At 39.4% G+C, this 18,128-nt stretch overlaps 1 protein-coding gene across 1 annotated transcript; it reads left to right on the top strand.

Annotated features, from left to right (window-relative positions):
* The first annotated feature begins 8,474 nt into the window (after nucleotides 1-8,474).
* Nucleotides 8,475-17,334, top strand: PRPF38B (pre-mRNA processing factor 38B). The gene is made up of 6 exons (XM_030327817.1): nucleotides 8,475-9,028; nucleotides 11,896-11,964; nucleotides 12,259-12,410; nucleotides 12,490-12,550; nucleotides 14,767-14,990; nucleotides 15,286-17,334. Exons 1-6 carry the CDS (start codon nucleotides 8,750-8,752, stop codon nucleotides 16,145-16,147), a joined length of 1,647 nt encoding a protein of 548 aa, XP_030183677.1. The 5' UTR covers nucleotides 8,475-8,749; the 3' UTR covers nucleotides 16,148-17,334.
* Nucleotides 17,335-18,128: the final 794 nt, after the last annotated feature.

Genomic DNA, 18,128 nt, shown 5'->3' on the forward strand with positions numbered 1-18,128 from the left:
CTCTGTTTCATGGGCTTATTTTTCGCGGGCTTTGCAATGAGCGTGTGTCAGAGAACTGAAGTCTCTGTGTCACCTCAAGGAATGTACATTTGCTCCACTCAGACCTCATTTTGCCTTACCTGGACATAGCCGACTTGGGTTGGGGAGGGTAAGGCTAAACCTGTGTAGTACACAGCCAATGAGGAATCAGGGGAGGGACTTGACGCTAGGAGATAAATTGCCTGCTGTTAACTGCGCATCAGGCACCCGCTCTTGCAGGAACGTTGCAAGCCATGCTTCACTGTGCTCCAAGTCTCCATGTCCATCCTTTGGGTGGGTCAGTGGGCTTATTTCTTATAGTTAAGTGAAATGATGTAGAAAAGCCTTTTTCAGAAAACTAAGAGTTAACCATTAAAAAATTTTTTTAATGTTTTATTTAGTTTTGAGCGAGAGAAACAGAGTATGAGTGTGGGACGAGCAGACAGAGAGAGACACACAGAATCCAAAGCAGGCTCTGGGCTCTGAGCTGTCAGCACAGGGCCCAATGCAGGGCTCAAACTGGCGAACCATGAGATCATGACCCGAGGAGAAGTCAGATGCTCAACCACTGAGCTACCCAGGTGCCCCAAGGGTTAACTATTAAATAACTTGGGGCCTGGGTGGCTCGGTCAGTTAGGCATTTCACTTTAGCTCGGGTCATGATCTCCTAGTTCCTGAGTTTGAGGCCCGCATTGGACTCTGCTAACAGCTCAGAGCCTGGAGCCTATTTCAGATTCTGTGTCTTCCTCTCTCTCTGCCCCTCCCCTACTTGCACTCTGTCTCTCTCTTTCAAAAATAAACATTAATTTTTTTTTAACTTAAATAACTTTAATAATTTCATTTAAGTTTTTCTAAAATATATAATCTCATGTCCCAATAACTATAATTTAAGTAATTCAGGTTCATTCTTATGAAATGTTATCTTACATTGTGATTACTGCTCCATCCTTGAAAGAAACTGTTGCATTTTGAGACACAAATCCCTCCTTATTATTTTCTATCTTTCCCTGACATGGCATTAACTGACTTTCTTGGACTGTTCTCACATTCATTGAATACTTTGGATCAGTCTCACCCTCCAACCAAATAGAAGCAATAATTCATTCAGTTGTCTATTCACTTAATAAATAAATACTGTGATATTGTGACATAATAAGACATATACATATATCTGGTCTTCACTCCCAGTTCCTGAAACAAGAGCTTCTAAATCCCTTCCAGTCTCTAGAGGGATAAAAGTGCCTTTTTTGTCTTGTTTTGTTTTGTTTTTTAGTGTTTATTTTTGAGACAGAGAGAGAGAGAGAGAGAGAGTGTGTGTGTGTGAGAGAGAGAGAGAGAGAGAGAGAGAGAGAGAGAGAAGCAGAGAGAGAGGGAGGCAGGGGATCCAAAGTGGGCTCCCACCTACAGCAACTAGCCCAATGCAGGTCTCAATCAGAACCATGAGATCATGACCTAAGCCAAAGTCAGACACTTAACCAACAGAGTCACCCAGGTGCTCCCAAGGTGCCTTTTTGTATGCTAATAAGATGACTCTAGATAGGACCCCAGATAGCATCAGGTGGGAGCTGATTGCCAGATAAACCAAATGACATGATTAGAGGGCTGGAACTTTCAGTCCCATCCTTGACATTCATGGCCAATGATATAATCAATAATGTCAATTTAATAGAAACTCTATTAAAAAATGCTAAGTAATGAGTTTCAAAGAGTTCCCAAGTTGCTGAACACATCCATGTGCTGATAGGGTAGTACACTCCAAATTCCTCTGGGATAGAAGCTGCTGCACTTGAGACCCTTCTGGACCTTGTCCTGTCACTTCTTCATCTGGCTCATCATTTGTATCCCTTATATTAAAAGATAACATCCTTAAAAAAAATAAATGAAAGATAACATCCTTTAAGTGTCATTTATAACAGCAACTAGTATATCCCTGAATTCAGAGAGCTATGATAGCAAATTGTCAAACCTGAAGAGGGGGTCAAGGGAACTCCCAATTTGTATCCAAAGGACAAAAGTATATGTAACCTGGGGCCCCGCTATTTGTAATTTTGTCTGAAATTGGGGCAGTTTTGTGGGAGTGAGCCCTTAACCCATAGTCTGTGCTAATTCTGAGTAGTTAGTGCCAGAATTGATTTAAATTGTAGAATATCTAGTCAGTGTCTAAAGAGTTTGAAAATTGGTTGGTGTGTATATCCAGGCAGAAGGTAGGGGTGGGGGTGGGGGTGAAACCACACATTTGATGTCAGAAATATTGTGAGAAGAAAAATGATTTTGGGGCGCCTGGGTGGCTCAGTCGGTTAGGCGGCCGACTTCGGCTCAGGTCATGATCTCACAGTCTGTGAGTTCGAGCCCCGCGTCGGGCTCTGTGCTGACAGCTCAGAGCCTGGAGCCTGTTTCGGATTCTGTGTCTCCCTCTCTCTGACCCTCCCCCATTCATGCTCTGTCTCTCTCTGTCTCAAAAATAAATAAACGTTAGGGGCGCCTGGGTGGCGCAGTCGGTTGAGCGTCCGACTTCAGCCAGGTCACGATCTCGCGGTCTGTGAGTTCGAGCCCCGCGTCGGGCTCTGTGCTGACAGCCCGGAGCCTGGAGCCTGTTTCCGATTCTGTGTCTCCCTCTCTCTCTGCCCCTCCCCCGTTCATGCTCTCTCTCTCTCTCTCTGTCTCAAAAATAAATAAACGTTAAAAAAAAATTTAAAAATAAATAAATAAATAAATAAACGTTAAAAAAATTTAAAAAAAAGAAAAAGAAAAATGATTTTAACTATTTACTTAGTACCTATTATGTGTCCATCCCTATGCCTAGTGCTGGGAATGATTCACTGAAAGACCCTCCCTCTGGTGGCTGAAGGTGACAAATCAGATTATTACATTATAATCAGGATTATGTATTCATTTGTATGACTGTACCAATTTTTCATATCACCCTTGAAAAAAATTTAAGTAGTATAATAGTCACAAAGACTTCCCCGAATACATCATTTGTTCTTTCATGCCTCAGAACCTTTGCACAGTCTAGCCCTAACTGAATATCCTTTCCCTTTTATATGCCTAGTTAACTCTAATAATTGTTTTTTAAGTAATCTCTACACCCAGCATGGGGCTGAAACTTATGACCCTGAAACCAAGATTCGGACACTTAACCAACTGAGCCACCCATGCACCCCTAGATTTGTAGTTGTTCTAAACAGTAAATTGTTCAAAATGCCAGAACATTTATTTTAGTTACACATGGCAATTATTTTACCTCTTTACTTGTTTATTAGTGAAGTATACATATTTATTGAGCAACTACTACATGCCGACATGCCAGGCTTTTTTTTTTTTTTAAGAAATTGATGGAAACATAAAGGTCCTAGAGTAACCAAAGCAATTTTAAAAAGAAGAATGAAGTTGGAAGATTTAACCTACTCAACTTCAAAACTTGCTATGAAGCCACCGTAATCAGGATAGTTGGGTATTGGTGAAAAGACAAACATAAGGATCAACAGAACAGACACAGAGCTATACATGGTGTGTCCATTAATTTTTGACAAAGATGTTAAAGCAATTCAATACGGAAAGAAGTCTTTTCAACAAATGGTACTGGATCACTTGAATATCTCTGGGGGGGGGGGAGGGAGAGTGAAAACCAACTATCTCACACTGTAGGCAAAAAGTAACTCAAAATGGATCACGGACCTAAGTGTCAAAATCCAAACTATAGGGGCACCTGGGTGGCTCAGTCGGTTGAATGTCTGACTTCTGCTCAGGTCATGATCTCGCAGTTTGTGAGTTCGAGCCCCATGTCAGGCTCTGTGCAGACAGCTCAGAGCCTGGAGCCTGCTTTAGATCCTGTGTCTCCCTCTCTCTCTGCCCCTTCCCCACTCATGCTCTGTCTCTCTCTGTCTCTCAAAAATGAATAAACGTTAAAAAAAAATAAAAAAAAAAACCCCAAACTATAAAACTTTTAGAAAACATAAGAGAATGTCATGGCCACCTTAGCGTTGATAGTTCTTAAACATAAAAAGTGCGAATCATAAGCAAAACAAAAATTTGGTAACTTGGATTTCATTAGAATAAAAAACCGTTTGCTCTTTGAAAGCCACCATTAAGAAAATTAAAAGGCAAGCCACAGACTACGTGAAAATACTTGCAAAACACATATTAGACAAAGGACTTATATTCAGATCATATGAAGAATTCTTCCAACTCAATAGGAAGACCAATAACCACATAAGGATATGGGCAAAATATTTGAAGTAACTTCAAAATAGAAGATAATGCAAACTGACAGAAAATGACTGCCTGGGGATGGAGTTGGAGAGAGAGATGGATTAGAAAAATAGAAAAAGGCATGAGAACTTTTGGAAGTGATGTGTTATCTTGATTGTGGTGATGACAATGACTGCTGTGGTCTGAATGTATCCCTGCAAAATTCATGTGTTGAAATTCTTTTTTTTTTTTTACTGTTTTTTTAAGTTTACTTATTTATTTTGAGAGAAAGAGAGAGAGAACAATCAGAGGAGGGGGAGAGGATCTGAATTGGGCTCTGTGCCAACAGCAGAGAGTCCAATGCAGGGCTCAAACTCACAAACCAGGAGATCATGACCTGAGTTGAAGTCAGACTTAGCCACCCAGGGGCCCCAATGTGTTGAAATTTTAACCTCCAAAGTAACCTATTAGGAGGTGAGGTCTTGGAGAGGTATTTAATTCATGAGGGTAGAGCCCACATTCATGAGATTAGATTAGTGCTCTTATAAAAAAGACCCCAGGAGGTTCCCCACCCTTTCAACCATGTGACTATAGCTAGACGGTGCCAACTATGAACCAGGAAGAGCATGTCCCTTGATCTTGGACTACTAGTCAGAACTGTGAGAAATAAATTACTTCTATAAGCTACCCAGTTTGCGCTATTTTGTTATAACAGCATGAATGGACTAAGACAATGGGTGTGCACATGTCAAAACAGATCAAACCAGACTTACCTGCTTTATCTATATGCAGTGTAGTGTTTCTAATTTAAATATGAATGGTTAATTTTTAATGAGGAATAATAGTAATATCTTCAGGCTGTTGTAGGAGTCATTGACTGTGCTAAGCATTTTATCATAATACCTGGCTCCCTTAGTTTGGTGCTACTGAGACTTAGACATTAAACCTCAACCTCTACTGAGCTCATTAAATTAGAGTCTAGGGGTAAATGAGTGTTTAAGACTAGATCATATGTTTTAGGGAATTTTTATTTATTTTATTATTTTTATTTTTTAATTTTACTTTAAGTAGGCTTCATGCCCAGCACAAACGGAGCTCAAACTCACAACCCTGAGATCAAGATCTGAGATCAACAGTCATACCTGGAGCCTGCTTAGGATTCTGTGTCTCCCTCTCTCTCTGCCCCTCCCTGCCTCCTTCTCTCTCTCTCTCTCTCTCTCTCGCTCTCAAAATAAATAAACATTAAAAAAAAAAAGCCATTCAACTGACTGAGCCACCCAAGCACCCCCATATAGTAAGGAATTATTAAAACATCACAGAATTTGGGGGGGTACCTGGGTGGCTCAGTCAGTTGAGTGTCTGACTCTTGATTTCGGCTCAGGTCGTAATTTCACGGTTTGTGAGTTCAAACCCCATCAGGCTCTGTCTGTGTTGACAGTATGGAACCTGCTTGGGATTCTCTCTTGTGCCATCTCTCTGCTTCTCCCCTGCTCGAATTCTCTCTCTCCCCCTCTAAATAAATAAACAGTAAAAAATAAAAAAGATCATAGAATTTGGCAATTGGGAGTGTCACTAGAAAAATTCAATAAACTTATTATCCAAACAGAAAAACACCTGTCTGCCTGGCAACCTAATTCACTAGAGCATGTGACTCTTGAACTTGAGGTTGTGGGTTCGAGACACATGTTGGGTGCAGAGATTGCTTAAAAATAAAATCTTTAGGGGCATCTGGGTGGATTTGTCAATTAAGCATCTGACTTCGGCTTGGGTCATGATCTCAGTTTGTGAGTTCAAGGCCCTGGATAGGCTCTGCACTGACAGTGTGGAGCCTGGAGCCTGCTTTGGATTCTGTGTCTCCTCTCTCTCTGTCTGCCCCTCCCACCATTTGTGCTAACATGTGCACGCGCTCTCTCAAAAATAAACATGAAAAAAAATTTTTTTAAATAAATAGAATCTTTAAAAGTAAATAAAAACAAAAAGGAAAGAAGTCTTAAAAAAGGAAGAAAAATACACGTAAAGGAAAAACTGGGTTCAAAATTCTTTTTCTTTTTTAAAAAAATTTTTAATGTTATTTAATTTTATTTATTTTGGGGGGGGGGGAGAGAAGGGACAGAGAGAGAGGGAGACCAAGGATCTGAAGCAAGCTCTGTGCTGACAGCAAAGAGCCCAAAAAGGGGCTTGAACTCAAGAGTTGTGAGATCATGACCTGAGCTGAAGTCAGAGGCTTACCAGGCACCCCTCAAAATTCTTTTTAATTGTATTTTTTTTATGTTTATTTATTTTTGAGAGGGAGAAAGAGAGGAAGAGAGTGCGAGGGGGGGGGAGGGGCAGAGAGAGAGGGAGACAGAATCAGAAGCAGGCTCCAGGCTCTGTGCTGAAAGCACAGAAGCAGGGCTCGACCTCATGAACTGTGAGATTGTTACCTGAGCCAATGTCAGATGCTTAACCGACTGAGCCACCCAGGCACCCCTTTTCCGTTGTATTTTTAACTTGGTAATTCATTAGAGATTGAGATCATCAGTTTTCCTTGGAGAGTGCATTGGTATAAACTAATGTATAGAAAAACAAGATTTACTAGGAAGTGAAACCCGCTTCTCTCAAAGCTTCATTTCTTTAATGTAAAATAAAGGATGATCATTCATGTACTAACTCTATTAGTCACTCCAACCCTTCATTTATCATTTATCTTTCCTTGCATTGTCATATTATGGTCTCCCAGTTTACCTCCTACTGCTTTATCTTCAGTCTCCTGCTGGTTCATCTTCAACCAGGTGTGGATTTTTCCCAAGGTTTCTCTCTTACCCTTTCCCCTCCTCAGTGTCTAGGCCACTGAAAGTAAAGATCTCCACTTTCAAACTTCCAACCCCAATAGTTTCTAGGAAAGAGTAAATGATAAAAAGTGCCACAGGGGCTCCTGGTTGGCTTAGTCCAAAGAGCATGAGACTCAATCTTGGGTCCTGAGGTCAAGCCCCACGTTGGGTATAGAGATTAAACAAATAAAACTTTAAAAAAAAAGTGCCACAGAAATCATATAGGATGAAGAATGAAAAAGTCATTGAATTTTGGCAATTGGGATGTCACTAAGTAAGCCATCCAAGGTTTTGAGGAGGGGTTTTGTACTTTTGTAACAAAGAGTCTGGCAGTACTCTGAAGAGTACTGAAGAATGGATTGGAGCCAGAGAATATTAGGAATATTAGCATCTAAAAGTAGATTTAGGGGTTTAATTATGTAGCCCTTGGATTTAAACATCATTAAATTCCTAATGTTTCAACTTGGCATTCCAGGCACTAAACAGTGGCCCAATTCCAACCAGGCCATTACTCTCCCTCCCATAAGCGTTATTTCCCTGCTCCTGTAACTGGGCTATTTTCGCTCTAACAAACCTGATCTTTCCTGCTTCTACATATCCTCAGGGTGATCTCTGCTGATAAAGCTGAGCAGCCTGACAGCATCTGTAGAAACTTAAGTGCTTTTCGCAGCTTTCTCTTAACTCCAAATACCAGGAATCTCTCTAGGTTAACAATAGCTTCTGAGAGACAAGACCGATTTCTGACTCATTTTTACACCTCCCGCCTCCTCAACCCCATCCCCCACCCCGTCAATTCCTCGCCCAATGTTTACCACTCAGAATGCATCCGCATAATGAACTAACTCGAGTAAGGAGGAAAGAAAAGTCACCTAACACATACTTGGAGTACTCTACTAGTCGCTACAAGTACCGTCTCTCTTTTAATGTTCAGATGTTTTAACAGCCCAGCACATTTTCCAATCTTACAGCTGAATAAATTTAGGTTCAAACAATAAATCCTCCGGTCGTACCCTACAGCCGGCAGACAGAAAGATGTAACAATTGCATCGGAATCACATGGAGGAATAAAGTCCTGATCATCCTTCCTTACAGAGAATCTTAAAACTGAACTCAAGAGACGAAGGTACTTCGCAGAAGTCAGAGTCACGAATTCGCAAGCATATATCCATGCGAACCCTTTCCTGTCCGGCTTTCAAGAGGAGAAACTGGGACCGCAGCCCAGATCCTAAAGCATAGGAACTGAACCTATAACCCCTTCCCCTGACTCCTAGATTCCCAGGGGAAATCTCCCGAGTCTGGGACCGGTGACCACCGAGGGGACCTCAGCGTGCACGGAACGTGCGGAACTAGGAAGAGGAATTTCCAGCCCAGCTGGGCGTCTCTGATTGGCTCCCGGCTCATCTTGGAACTCTGGGGCGTGAGGCGTCACTTCCGCCGGGCCCGCCATCTTGTTCCCAGGGGCAGTTGGCGGAAGAGATCGCGCTCCGTGGCCGCCGGCTCGCCTTCTGCCGGGAGTTCTCGCAGCTCGCGTTTCGGCGTTTGCTCTCGATCCAGCGTCCATTCGTCGGCGTCCTCGTTGCCCTCCCTCACCCAGCCGGGGGACAGCGAGGCGGTCCCCTCTCCCGACGGCGTTCCATGGAGTAGGGTCCCGGACCGTTGTCCCGAAGAGCGAGATCGAGCTTGGCCCCCCTCCCCCTCCCTTCTCCCTCCCTCCTTCCTTCCGCCGCAACATGGCTAACAACAGCCCCGCGCTGACAGGCAACTCGCAGCCGCAGCACCAGGCGGCCGCAGCCGCGGCCCAGCAGCAGCAGCAGCAGTGCGGCGGCGGTGGCGCCACCAAGCCGGCGGTCTCGGGCAAGCAGGGAAATGTGCTGCCGCTGTGGGGCAACGAGAAGACTATGAACCTCAACCCCATGATCTTGACCAATATCCTGTCGTCGCCTTATTTCAAAGTGCAGCTCTACGAGCTCAAGACCTACCACGAGGTGGTGGACGAGATCTACTTTAAGGTACGAAGAGTCTTGGCCTGGGGGGCCAGGGGGCGGTCGGGTTAAGCTCGGAGGAAGGTATACGGTTGGGCGGAGGCAGCCCTTGAGGTCTGAGCATTTGTAGGTGCGGGAAGGTGGGGAGGGGGAGCGGTGGCGAGTAGTCTGCCAGGGAGGGGTCAAATGGGGGCCGCCCTCTCATTTCTTTTTCAGATTTTTAGGGCTGGGAGAGCCCGCCGCTATCGAACTCTCCTCCCGCAACCTCCTGCCCACCCCTGGGGGGAGTTGGATGGGAGGGTAGAAAAGAGTAACCATCCTCTCCAGTTTACAGCTTTAAAATTATTCTTTTTGACGTGCATCTACTCAGCACCAACTTGTTGGTGCTTCTCCCGCTCACCCTGGGCCAGGGCGTGTATAGACTACAGTGTTGGCCTCGTGTTGTTGGTATTCTCTATCCGATCCAGACAGGGAAATGGTCAGTGCGTGTTGCGGGTGGGGGTGGGAGGGTTGAGGGTGGAGAGGAGCCAGTGCAAGAGGTGTGCAGAAGAAGGCCTGGAAATTTTCCCAGCAGGAAGTCAGGAGTAAGTGGTCTCAGTAACTTGTGCATTGGGCTTATTTAGAATTATCTGGGCCCTGGGCTTCTGCGGCAGGGTCGGTGCTGGCTTGGCTGTGCTGGGGAGCTCACCTGGCGCCTCCTCACTGCACTCTTGTCTCAGTTCTTGTTTCGTTAGCAGGATTGACTCAGTCTTGCAGCGAGGCTCGGAGCAGCCCAGGGTCGCAGGTAGAGGTATGCACTATTAATCATGCTCAATCGCCATAAATGCATTTCCCTGGTTAAATGAACGGCTATTTAGGTATTTTTTGGCCATTGGTTTTGGGCTTTTCTTCACCAACTAGATAGGTTTCCTCCACTTACCTGCAAATTATATAGTTTAAAAATATCTTCCAGGCCTCTTACGGTTAATTAATATTTTAAGGAATATTAATAATAGAATTAATATCCTTTAAATATTTTAGCTAGAGCATCTAATAAAATACCATCCATTTTGTTTATTTGACTCTGAAAACACTTGACAGACCACATAAAGTATTTTCTGTGGTCTGAACATATCTGTAGAGGTGTTAACAAAAGGAAATTCTCTTTATTTGCTTTTAGGTTATATTTTATCCACAATCTACCCCCCCCCCCCAAGTGATTAGGTTATCAAAGGATTTGAGATAGTAGTTTTTTTATAGAAAACATATTTTGAGAATACAGTTCAACCTTGGGTATGTAAAATACACTGAAATTTTGTTATCCTTTTACAAGAGTATTGTAAGTAATTGTAATACTGTGAACTAGGTTTTTTTTAGCTTTTAAAAAGGTAAGGCCTTTTTCAGCATGAATACAGTATGGTGAATATTTAATTCTTAGCTTTGTGTAGTAAACTTCAAACAATTGAAAATTGGGTTCCTGCCCTTTTTGTGGCAGGTTCTGTTTAATAATACAGGCAAATGTTACTGTGATAGAGGAAAAGTTTGTTTTCAAATTTCAAATACTGTGTTTTGAAAACTTAAGATTATAGTAGAGATAATTTAAATTTAGTTGTAAAATTAAAGACCCAGGTTTTGTTATCAAGATGTCCAGATCAAATAATTACTGAAATATGTATGCTTCTAGTTTTAAGTCGGATTTTGTCTTGCATCCACCCCTTTGGCTAGCCGGGAAGGAGTTGAAACATCTTTAATATAGCAAACTGGGGGAACGAAATGAAATAGTAAAGCAGTGCTGAGGAAAATAGTGTAGAGCTCTAAATGCGTGCTTTTCTGTCTGAAGCCACTGAAAAAGATTATAAAATGTAATCATGGATGAGTTAAAATACAGTTTTAGAAATGCATAGTGAAAGAACAGGGTTTAATTTTGTTTTTATTTTAGACTAAATATGGATCTTATTTTTCCAAAACACCTTGAGTTATATGTTATTGAGTTAATATTCGTTCTTTGCTATTTTTAGGTAAAGTATGTGGTTTTTATAGGGTACTCACTTCAACAAAGACGATATTGTATCGATTACACTTAATATAATGAATGACTAGTCACACTCAGTTTTTTGGCAGTTTATATTATGGGGAAAATTGACTTGGTTCATGTAATTAGGCTGAAAATAAATCACACACTAACGAGAATGATCTGTGTAGGCGTGGTCCTTGTAATTTCATCTTTAATCAGGAATGAACATAATGCCTGTTCATGGTAAAAAAAAAAAACCAAAACATACAAAGTTCCATAATTTTGCATTACAAGTAACTTGTTACTGTTTTAACGTACATACTTCCAAGTCATTTGTTTTATAATGTAAAATTTTAAACCACCATAAAATTATCAAGGGTGTTGAAGAATTTTTTTTGAAATAAATACTAAAACTTCATTGATTCTATTTATGTATTTATGTATTCATTTTATTTATTTATCTTGATCCTTTTTATTTAAATTGGAGCCTTAAATCCAATTTAAAATGAGAATTTTTATTTTTTTAGGCAACTCATAATAAGATACAAAGTTGATTTGTTACCAAATATTTTTTACAAGTACATGAGACTACTAGAAATCTCTTGGCTCCACACGTATCCACTCTCTACAAAGCTATTTTAATGGAATCTCTGCTCATAAAGCTGTTGAGGTTTTGTTAAGCCCTGGCAGTTTTATTGGTGCTCTTTAAAATCTAAGCAGTTTTTAAAAGATGTTTTAAAGTTTAAAAGATTTTAAACAAAATACATGCATCATGTCAGAATACCCAACTTCCAAACATTTGGAAGAAGCTGCTCTGATATGGAATTGGGTTTACTTTAATCATGGTTTTAAAAAAAATTCAAAGTATGAATGTTTGTTGTGTTCCTCTTTTCTATTTCAGGTCACACATGTTGAACCTTGGGAGAAAGGAAGCAGGAAAACAGCGGGCCAAACGGGGATGTGCGGAGGGGTAAGTAGAAGTACGTGCATTTTTCAGTTTTTCTGTGTCTGATAACTAAGTTGATATTTAGGAAACTAAAAGTCTGACAGTTACCCAAATGGCAGTTGACAAAGCTTAGAAGTTTGTTTTTTTGTTTTGATCTAAATTCAAGTGTCTGGTGAATGGGGTTAGAAAAGTTACTATTTATTAAAGCTCCATTCTCAGTTCTGGATTATATCTTGTTATTAATACCTAATGGGATGAATCATTGGTGTCAAATGTCTCTGTTAATTTACTATTTTATCTTAACTGTTTCTCCTAAAGGTTCGAGGTGTTGGAACAGGAGGAATAGTTTCTACAGCTTTCTGCCTGTTATACAAATTATTTACCCTGAAGTTAACTCGCAAGCAAGTGATGGGTCTCATAACACACACGGACTCTCCATATATTAGAGCTCTTGGATTTATGTATATAAGGTAAGCATGCATTTATCTACGTTTCTATTAAATATGTCATTTTAAATCACATAGCCTAATCAATCTTTTGTTATTCTAGGTACACACAGCCCCCTACAGATCTATGGGACTGGTTTGAATCCTTCCTTGATGATGAAGAGGTATGTCAACAAGGGTAATAATTAGTTTTCTTCTGATTATTCTCATGTTTTTAATATCTTTTATTTATTGGACGCTTAGTGTTTTTCAGAATTTTCTGTAGTTAAATTTATTTTACTCATACTTTTGGAATGAATGTCCTTTTACTAAGACTTCGTGGACTTTATATACCTTAGGTTAAGTTTCTTAAATTTATTTTTCTTATTTCTTAACTGTTTAAGTGTGTTTTGGTAACAATTGAAAATTTATTCTTTCTAATTACGTTTTGTATATTGCATTGATTTGACCTGTGCAGTTGATAGTGACTTTTTAAGTAGGCCATGCTCAAGATTGAGGCGTTAAGACCTGCGCATACAATACTAATTATAGCACTTTCTTCTTCTGGAACTTTTCAGTTCTTTATGCTCTAACTTCTTGCACATGTTAATACTCCCACTTGCATAGAAGTGCAGAGTCAAAGAGCTGAGTGGGAGTTAAATAGGGTGAGAATTTAGATGACTTATTCAAGATGATCAAAATATTTGAATTCTAGCTTTCTGACTCCTGATATACTATGCATATTTATAAAGCCAGAAAAAAACCCTTTTTTAAAATTTGTACTTTAGGTTTTTTTAACTAAAAAAAATTTTTAAAGCAAGCTCTACACCCAGCGTAGGACTTGAATTCATGAGCCTGAGATCAAGAGTCGCATACTCTTCTGACTGAGTCAGCTAGGCGCCCCTTTTTGTTATTTAATTATAAATCTAGTTTACCATTCAAGCTTAACAAGGTTGAGCTTGTTACATACATTCAGAAAGTAAAAGTTACTTTGGGAATCGTAATTATGTCAGATTTAAATCATATATATACATATATATTGATATGCTTACACAATGAAGTCCAAGATCTCAAAAGGTACTTAAAACATACCTGTATTGTCTATACATAAGCTCCCACCATTTTGTATTATAAGGTCCGTAAAGTAAACTTTGAGTGCTATGTTCCAGTAGTCCTATTTAAAACATTTATTCAAAGGATTTATTAAAGGGTCATTCTAATAGAGATTTTTCTAGTGTGTTTTTGTTAATTCGTGCACACCTAAAAAAAAATCTCACTAGTGTAGATAGACAATGAGAATTTTTCTCTGCATTTTTTTGATGGGGGCTGTTTACTGAATTGTTTGTATTTTTGGAGAAGCAAAAAACATACTAGGTGATAAATCACAATCTTTAAAATTGTTTTTCTTTTTAGATGAGATTTTTCAGGCCAAAGCACTTCTCTCTTCTATATTTAAAAAGCATGTTCCTCTTTATGATTGGTATTGTATTAGGTTTGTTTCTGAATGCTTCTATTTAATCTGTTTTTTATTGTATTTACAAACCTGAGGATCTCTATTTAAGCTAACTTATTGTTTTCTTCCTTAGATATCTGCAGCGATTATATTTGGAAATACTGTATATCTGAACACTTAAATGTGTGTGAGTGCAAGCAGTTTTACCTTTAGCTCTTGTTTTCCTGTTTAGATAACAAATCTCACTTTCCTTGTGTGCTTGCACTATAGGTTTGGGACTGACAATAGCTGACTAACATGTCCTGAGCTGTGAGAGGGCATAGCAAGAAGGCCTTCATGCGGTAATGACCCTTTTCAGAGACAATGGTCATCATGGATTATGCGTTTCCAATTATTTGTTCATTTATTTATTTTCTACATAACTCTAAATTAGAAACCTCACTGCTTCATGGCAGTTGGTTTGCTATTGCTTCCAGTTTTATTAGGGCTTCATTTTATATTAGAGCTGTTAAAAGATATCTTTAGACACGATTGTCTGAAGTAGTTCATACGTGTAGTTAGGCTACAGTGCTAGGAATGATGTGTGCAGACGTGTCCACAGAAAGAAATACGTACTTAGTAGGTATGTGGAATATTAGTTTAAGTTTATTGTTCCACAGAGTTTAGTAACCTAAGGGGCTGTTTCATACTCCTTTTAACTGAGTGAGCTCAGTGCTCTTTATGCCCACGAGGCTGCAGGATTTGTTCTCACCTGCATGCACACACTAAGCCCAAATATTTCTCTGTATCGTTCATTGCCAGATTAGTAGGGTACACAAATTAAAATTTTTCTGTTAGAATTTTTTGTATTTGAGATTCCAAAGATGGTAATATTTTTATAGTATTCACATACGTATTGAAATTGTTTTTTTTTTTTTGACGGCTAGGGTATCTTTTGTGTTTTTGTAGGACCTAGATGTGAAGGCTGGTGGAGGCTGTGTAATGACCATTGGAGAAATGCTACGGTCTTTTCTCACAAAGCTGGAGTGGTTTTCTACCCTGTTTCCAAGAATTCCAGTTCCAGTTCAGAAGAATATTGATCAACAGATTAAAACTCGGCCTAGAAAAATCAAAAAAGATGGGAAGGAAGGCGCTGAGGAAATAGACAGACATGTTGAACGCAGGCGTTCGAGGTAATGTAACTCCTTGAATTACTTTAAAAATAGGCTTTATACAAAGGTCCTTGGAAATCAGTGGCAAATTCGTAGGAAATTTTATGCTGTTCATGTTAGTCAGCTTTTATGCTGTTCATTTTATGGGTTTGTCACTTTAACCCCAAAAGGTCATTTTCTGCCTTTCAAGGCCTTTAATTGTTCCTAACGTGTTTGTGTAAGTCTGGGGATGTAAATAAATAACACTGATGAAAGTTAAAGTTTTAGGATACGTTTTATTCATTGAAATGTTTTTCTTTCCTTTTTTAAATATTAGGTCTCCAAGGAGATCACTGAGTCCACGGAGGTCCCCAAGAAGGTCAAGAAGTAGAAGTCATCATCGAGAGGGCCATGGGTCTTCTAGTTTTGACCGAGAATTAGAAAGAGAGAAAGAACGCCAGCGACTAGAGCGTGAAGCCAAAGAAAGGGAGAAAGAAAGGCGAAGATCCCGAAGTATCGATCGGGGATTAGAACGCAGGCGGAGTAGCAGAAGCAGGGAAAGGCATAGAAGTCGTAGTCGAAGTCGGGATAGGAAAGGGGATCGAAGGGACAGGGATCGGGAAAGAGAGAAAGAAAATGAGAGAGGTAGAAGACGAGATCGTGACTATGATAAGGAAAGAGGCAATGACCGAGAAAAGGAGAGAGAGCGATCGAGAGAACGGTCCAAGGAAAGGAGAAGTAGAGGTGAGGTAGAAGAGAAGAAACACAAAGAAGATAAAGAGGATAGGCGGCACAGAGATGACAAAAAGGATTCCAAAAAGGAGAAAAAACACAGTAGGAGTAGAAGCAGAGAAAGGAAACACAGAAGTAGGAGTAGAAGTAGAAATGCAGGGAAACGAAGCAGAAGCAGAAGCAAAGAGAAATCAAGTAAACATAAAAATGAAAGTAAAGAAAAATCAAATAAACGAAGTAGAAGTGGCAGTCAAGGAAGAACTGACAGTGTTGAAAAATCAAGAAAACGGGAACATAGCCCCAGCAAAGAAAAATCTAGAAAGCGTAGCAGAAGCAAAGAACGTTCCCACAAACGAGATCACAGTGATAGTAAGGACCAGTCTGACAAACATGATCGTCGAAGGAGCCAAAGTATAGAACCAGAGAGCCAAGAGAAACAACATAAAAACAAAGATGAGACTGTGTGAAAATTTTTTTGTAAAAGTGGATCACATTGAATCCTATAAATGTTTGATTAAATCTGCTTTCTTTTTCTTCCTCCCAAGTTGAGATTGTGCAGTAGTTACGCACTCTTCAAGCTCCCTGTAGGCTGCATTTTCATTTCCTCTTTTGTGTAGGGAAGTGCCTTTGTAATCCCATTTATTGCATTGATGTTTTCACCCAATTGTTGAGTTTGATACATGATGCACAGATTGTTCTTGCATTTTTATTGTTTAATTGTTTTTGAGATGTACAGTCTGTACATATGTCCTGAAAATGTTTTAATTCCTTTGGCATGGTTGCCATGTTGGTTAAATTTGTATAAGGCAATAAACTGCCACTAATTCTATTTTTGTTTTGTAGGTGTGGGATTATGGTTTGTGTACTGAAGTTAGCATGGCTGTGCTTTTCATAATAGAATGCTAAAGACTTTGAGAATGGATCTTGGATGTCTTTTATAGGAGAATTTTGTGCTTTCAGTGTATATGAAGGCAGCAGTCGTAGGATTAACATTCTTGTCCACTGTATATTATCTTGGAAGGCTCTTGTTACTATGTTACACTTAATATTCTCCACAGTTAACTTTAGAGAGATTCATGACAAGTTTGTTTCTGATGCAGAGGTTTCAATTAGGCTGTGATTTGATCAAAAGTCCTTTTAGCATTCTACCTCAAAGGGACACTGTTAGTATGCCTAAAGTTTATTCACTTAGCTTTCCTTTTTTATTTGAAAAAATACATGACATGTAATCTTTTTTTTCTTGAATTTATCAGATTTTAAAGTACTATATTAAAGGAGAAAAATAATGTCTAAAGCCTAGCATTCTTGCAGCAACCCTGTACTAACGTGAAATTGGGAGAGGGTGGGGCAGATGAGTAGAGAAATAGATTCAAGCCTGAAGCTTCCAAAGCATTTTTATAAATGGGAAATACTTAAATTATGAAACCGCTTGATATAGTGTCCTTTTTTTAAAATTCAAAACTTTTTTTATTGATAATGAAGATTGCTGTTTGAGTTTTTAAACTTAATCTAGAACAGAGAAGTATTAAAAGTAATGCTATGCTGCATTATTTAAGATTATCAACAAACTATTTGATAGATTGTTCTTATGACTTGTATTCTGATTACAGAGAACGATCATGAGTGTGGAATAAATACTGGATTAAATCCTTTATTCTGGGTGTTGGCTTTCGCCCCACTTGTCAGCATTTTTTTAAGTATTTTTGTTGTGGAAATTGAAACAGTGTTAAGAGTCCCATTTTGTGTAGAGGACTAGATATCTCAGTGCCCAGATGACCAGTGAATTTTAAACGTGTAGACTAGAATTGGACATACCTGATAGTAACCCTTACTAGGTTCTAAATAACAGCGGTTCCCTTTGTCATTGGGTGTTCTCTGTGTCACTAGGTGGTTCTTTGGATTGGAGGATTACTTAGTTTTCACGTCAAAGGTGCTTATTGAGATACTTTGCACTTAGATCACATATTAGAATCCTTTAAAATTTGGACTTGAAGTAACTTTTATAAGATTAACTCATCTAGTTTTTCTTAGAACAAGAAATGGAGGTGCAAGGTGATTTGTTCAGTCAGTGCCAAGACTAAAAGTGAGTGTATACCATATTAACATGTTTTATCTCACTGTTCATATTGGCCAGCTTGATGGGCACTCAGAAGCCACCTTGCAAAAGTGTTAAATGGGGCAAACAAGTACATTTCAATGTACAAACAAGTCCTTTTATGTATTGGCTTAACATTTGTACCTACCTAACTCCAGAAAAATCTCATTAAATGAAGGAATTCCTTTCTGAAAAATGCTATACTTTTTTCTTTTAAATAAGTTCAGTCATGCCTATTCAATTGAGCTTCAAGTAAATTGGCGTGACATAGAAATTAAAAAGTATTTTCAAGTAATGAAAGGAGATGTACATTGAAAACATTTTTAGCATACCTAATTATGGTGCTACTCCTG

This window comes from Lynx canadensis, chromosome C1 (assembly GCF_007474595.2).
Source record: "Lynx canadensis isolate LIC74 chromosome C1, mLynCan4.pri.v2, whole genome shotgun sequence".
NCBI classification, from domain to species: Eukaryota; Metazoa; Chordata; class Mammalia; order Carnivora; family Felidae; genus Lynx; species Lynx canadensis.

What these genes read in the sequence shown, in the direction of transcription:
- PRPF38B (XM_030327817.1), top strand. Translation starts at nt 8,750, where the DNA reads ATGGCTAACAACAGCCCCGCGCTGACAGGCAACTCGCAGCCGCAGCAC. An exon ending in CCTTCCTTGATGATGAAGAG is followed by an intron (nt 12,551 to 14,766) that starts GTATGTCAACAA and finishes GTGTTTTTGTAG; the next exon opens with GACCTAGATGTGAAGGCTGG. An exon ending in GTTGAACGCAGGCGTTCGAG is followed by an intron (nt 14,991 to 15,285) that starts GTAATGTAACTC and finishes TTTAAATATTAG; the next exon opens with GTCTCCAAGGAGATCACTGA.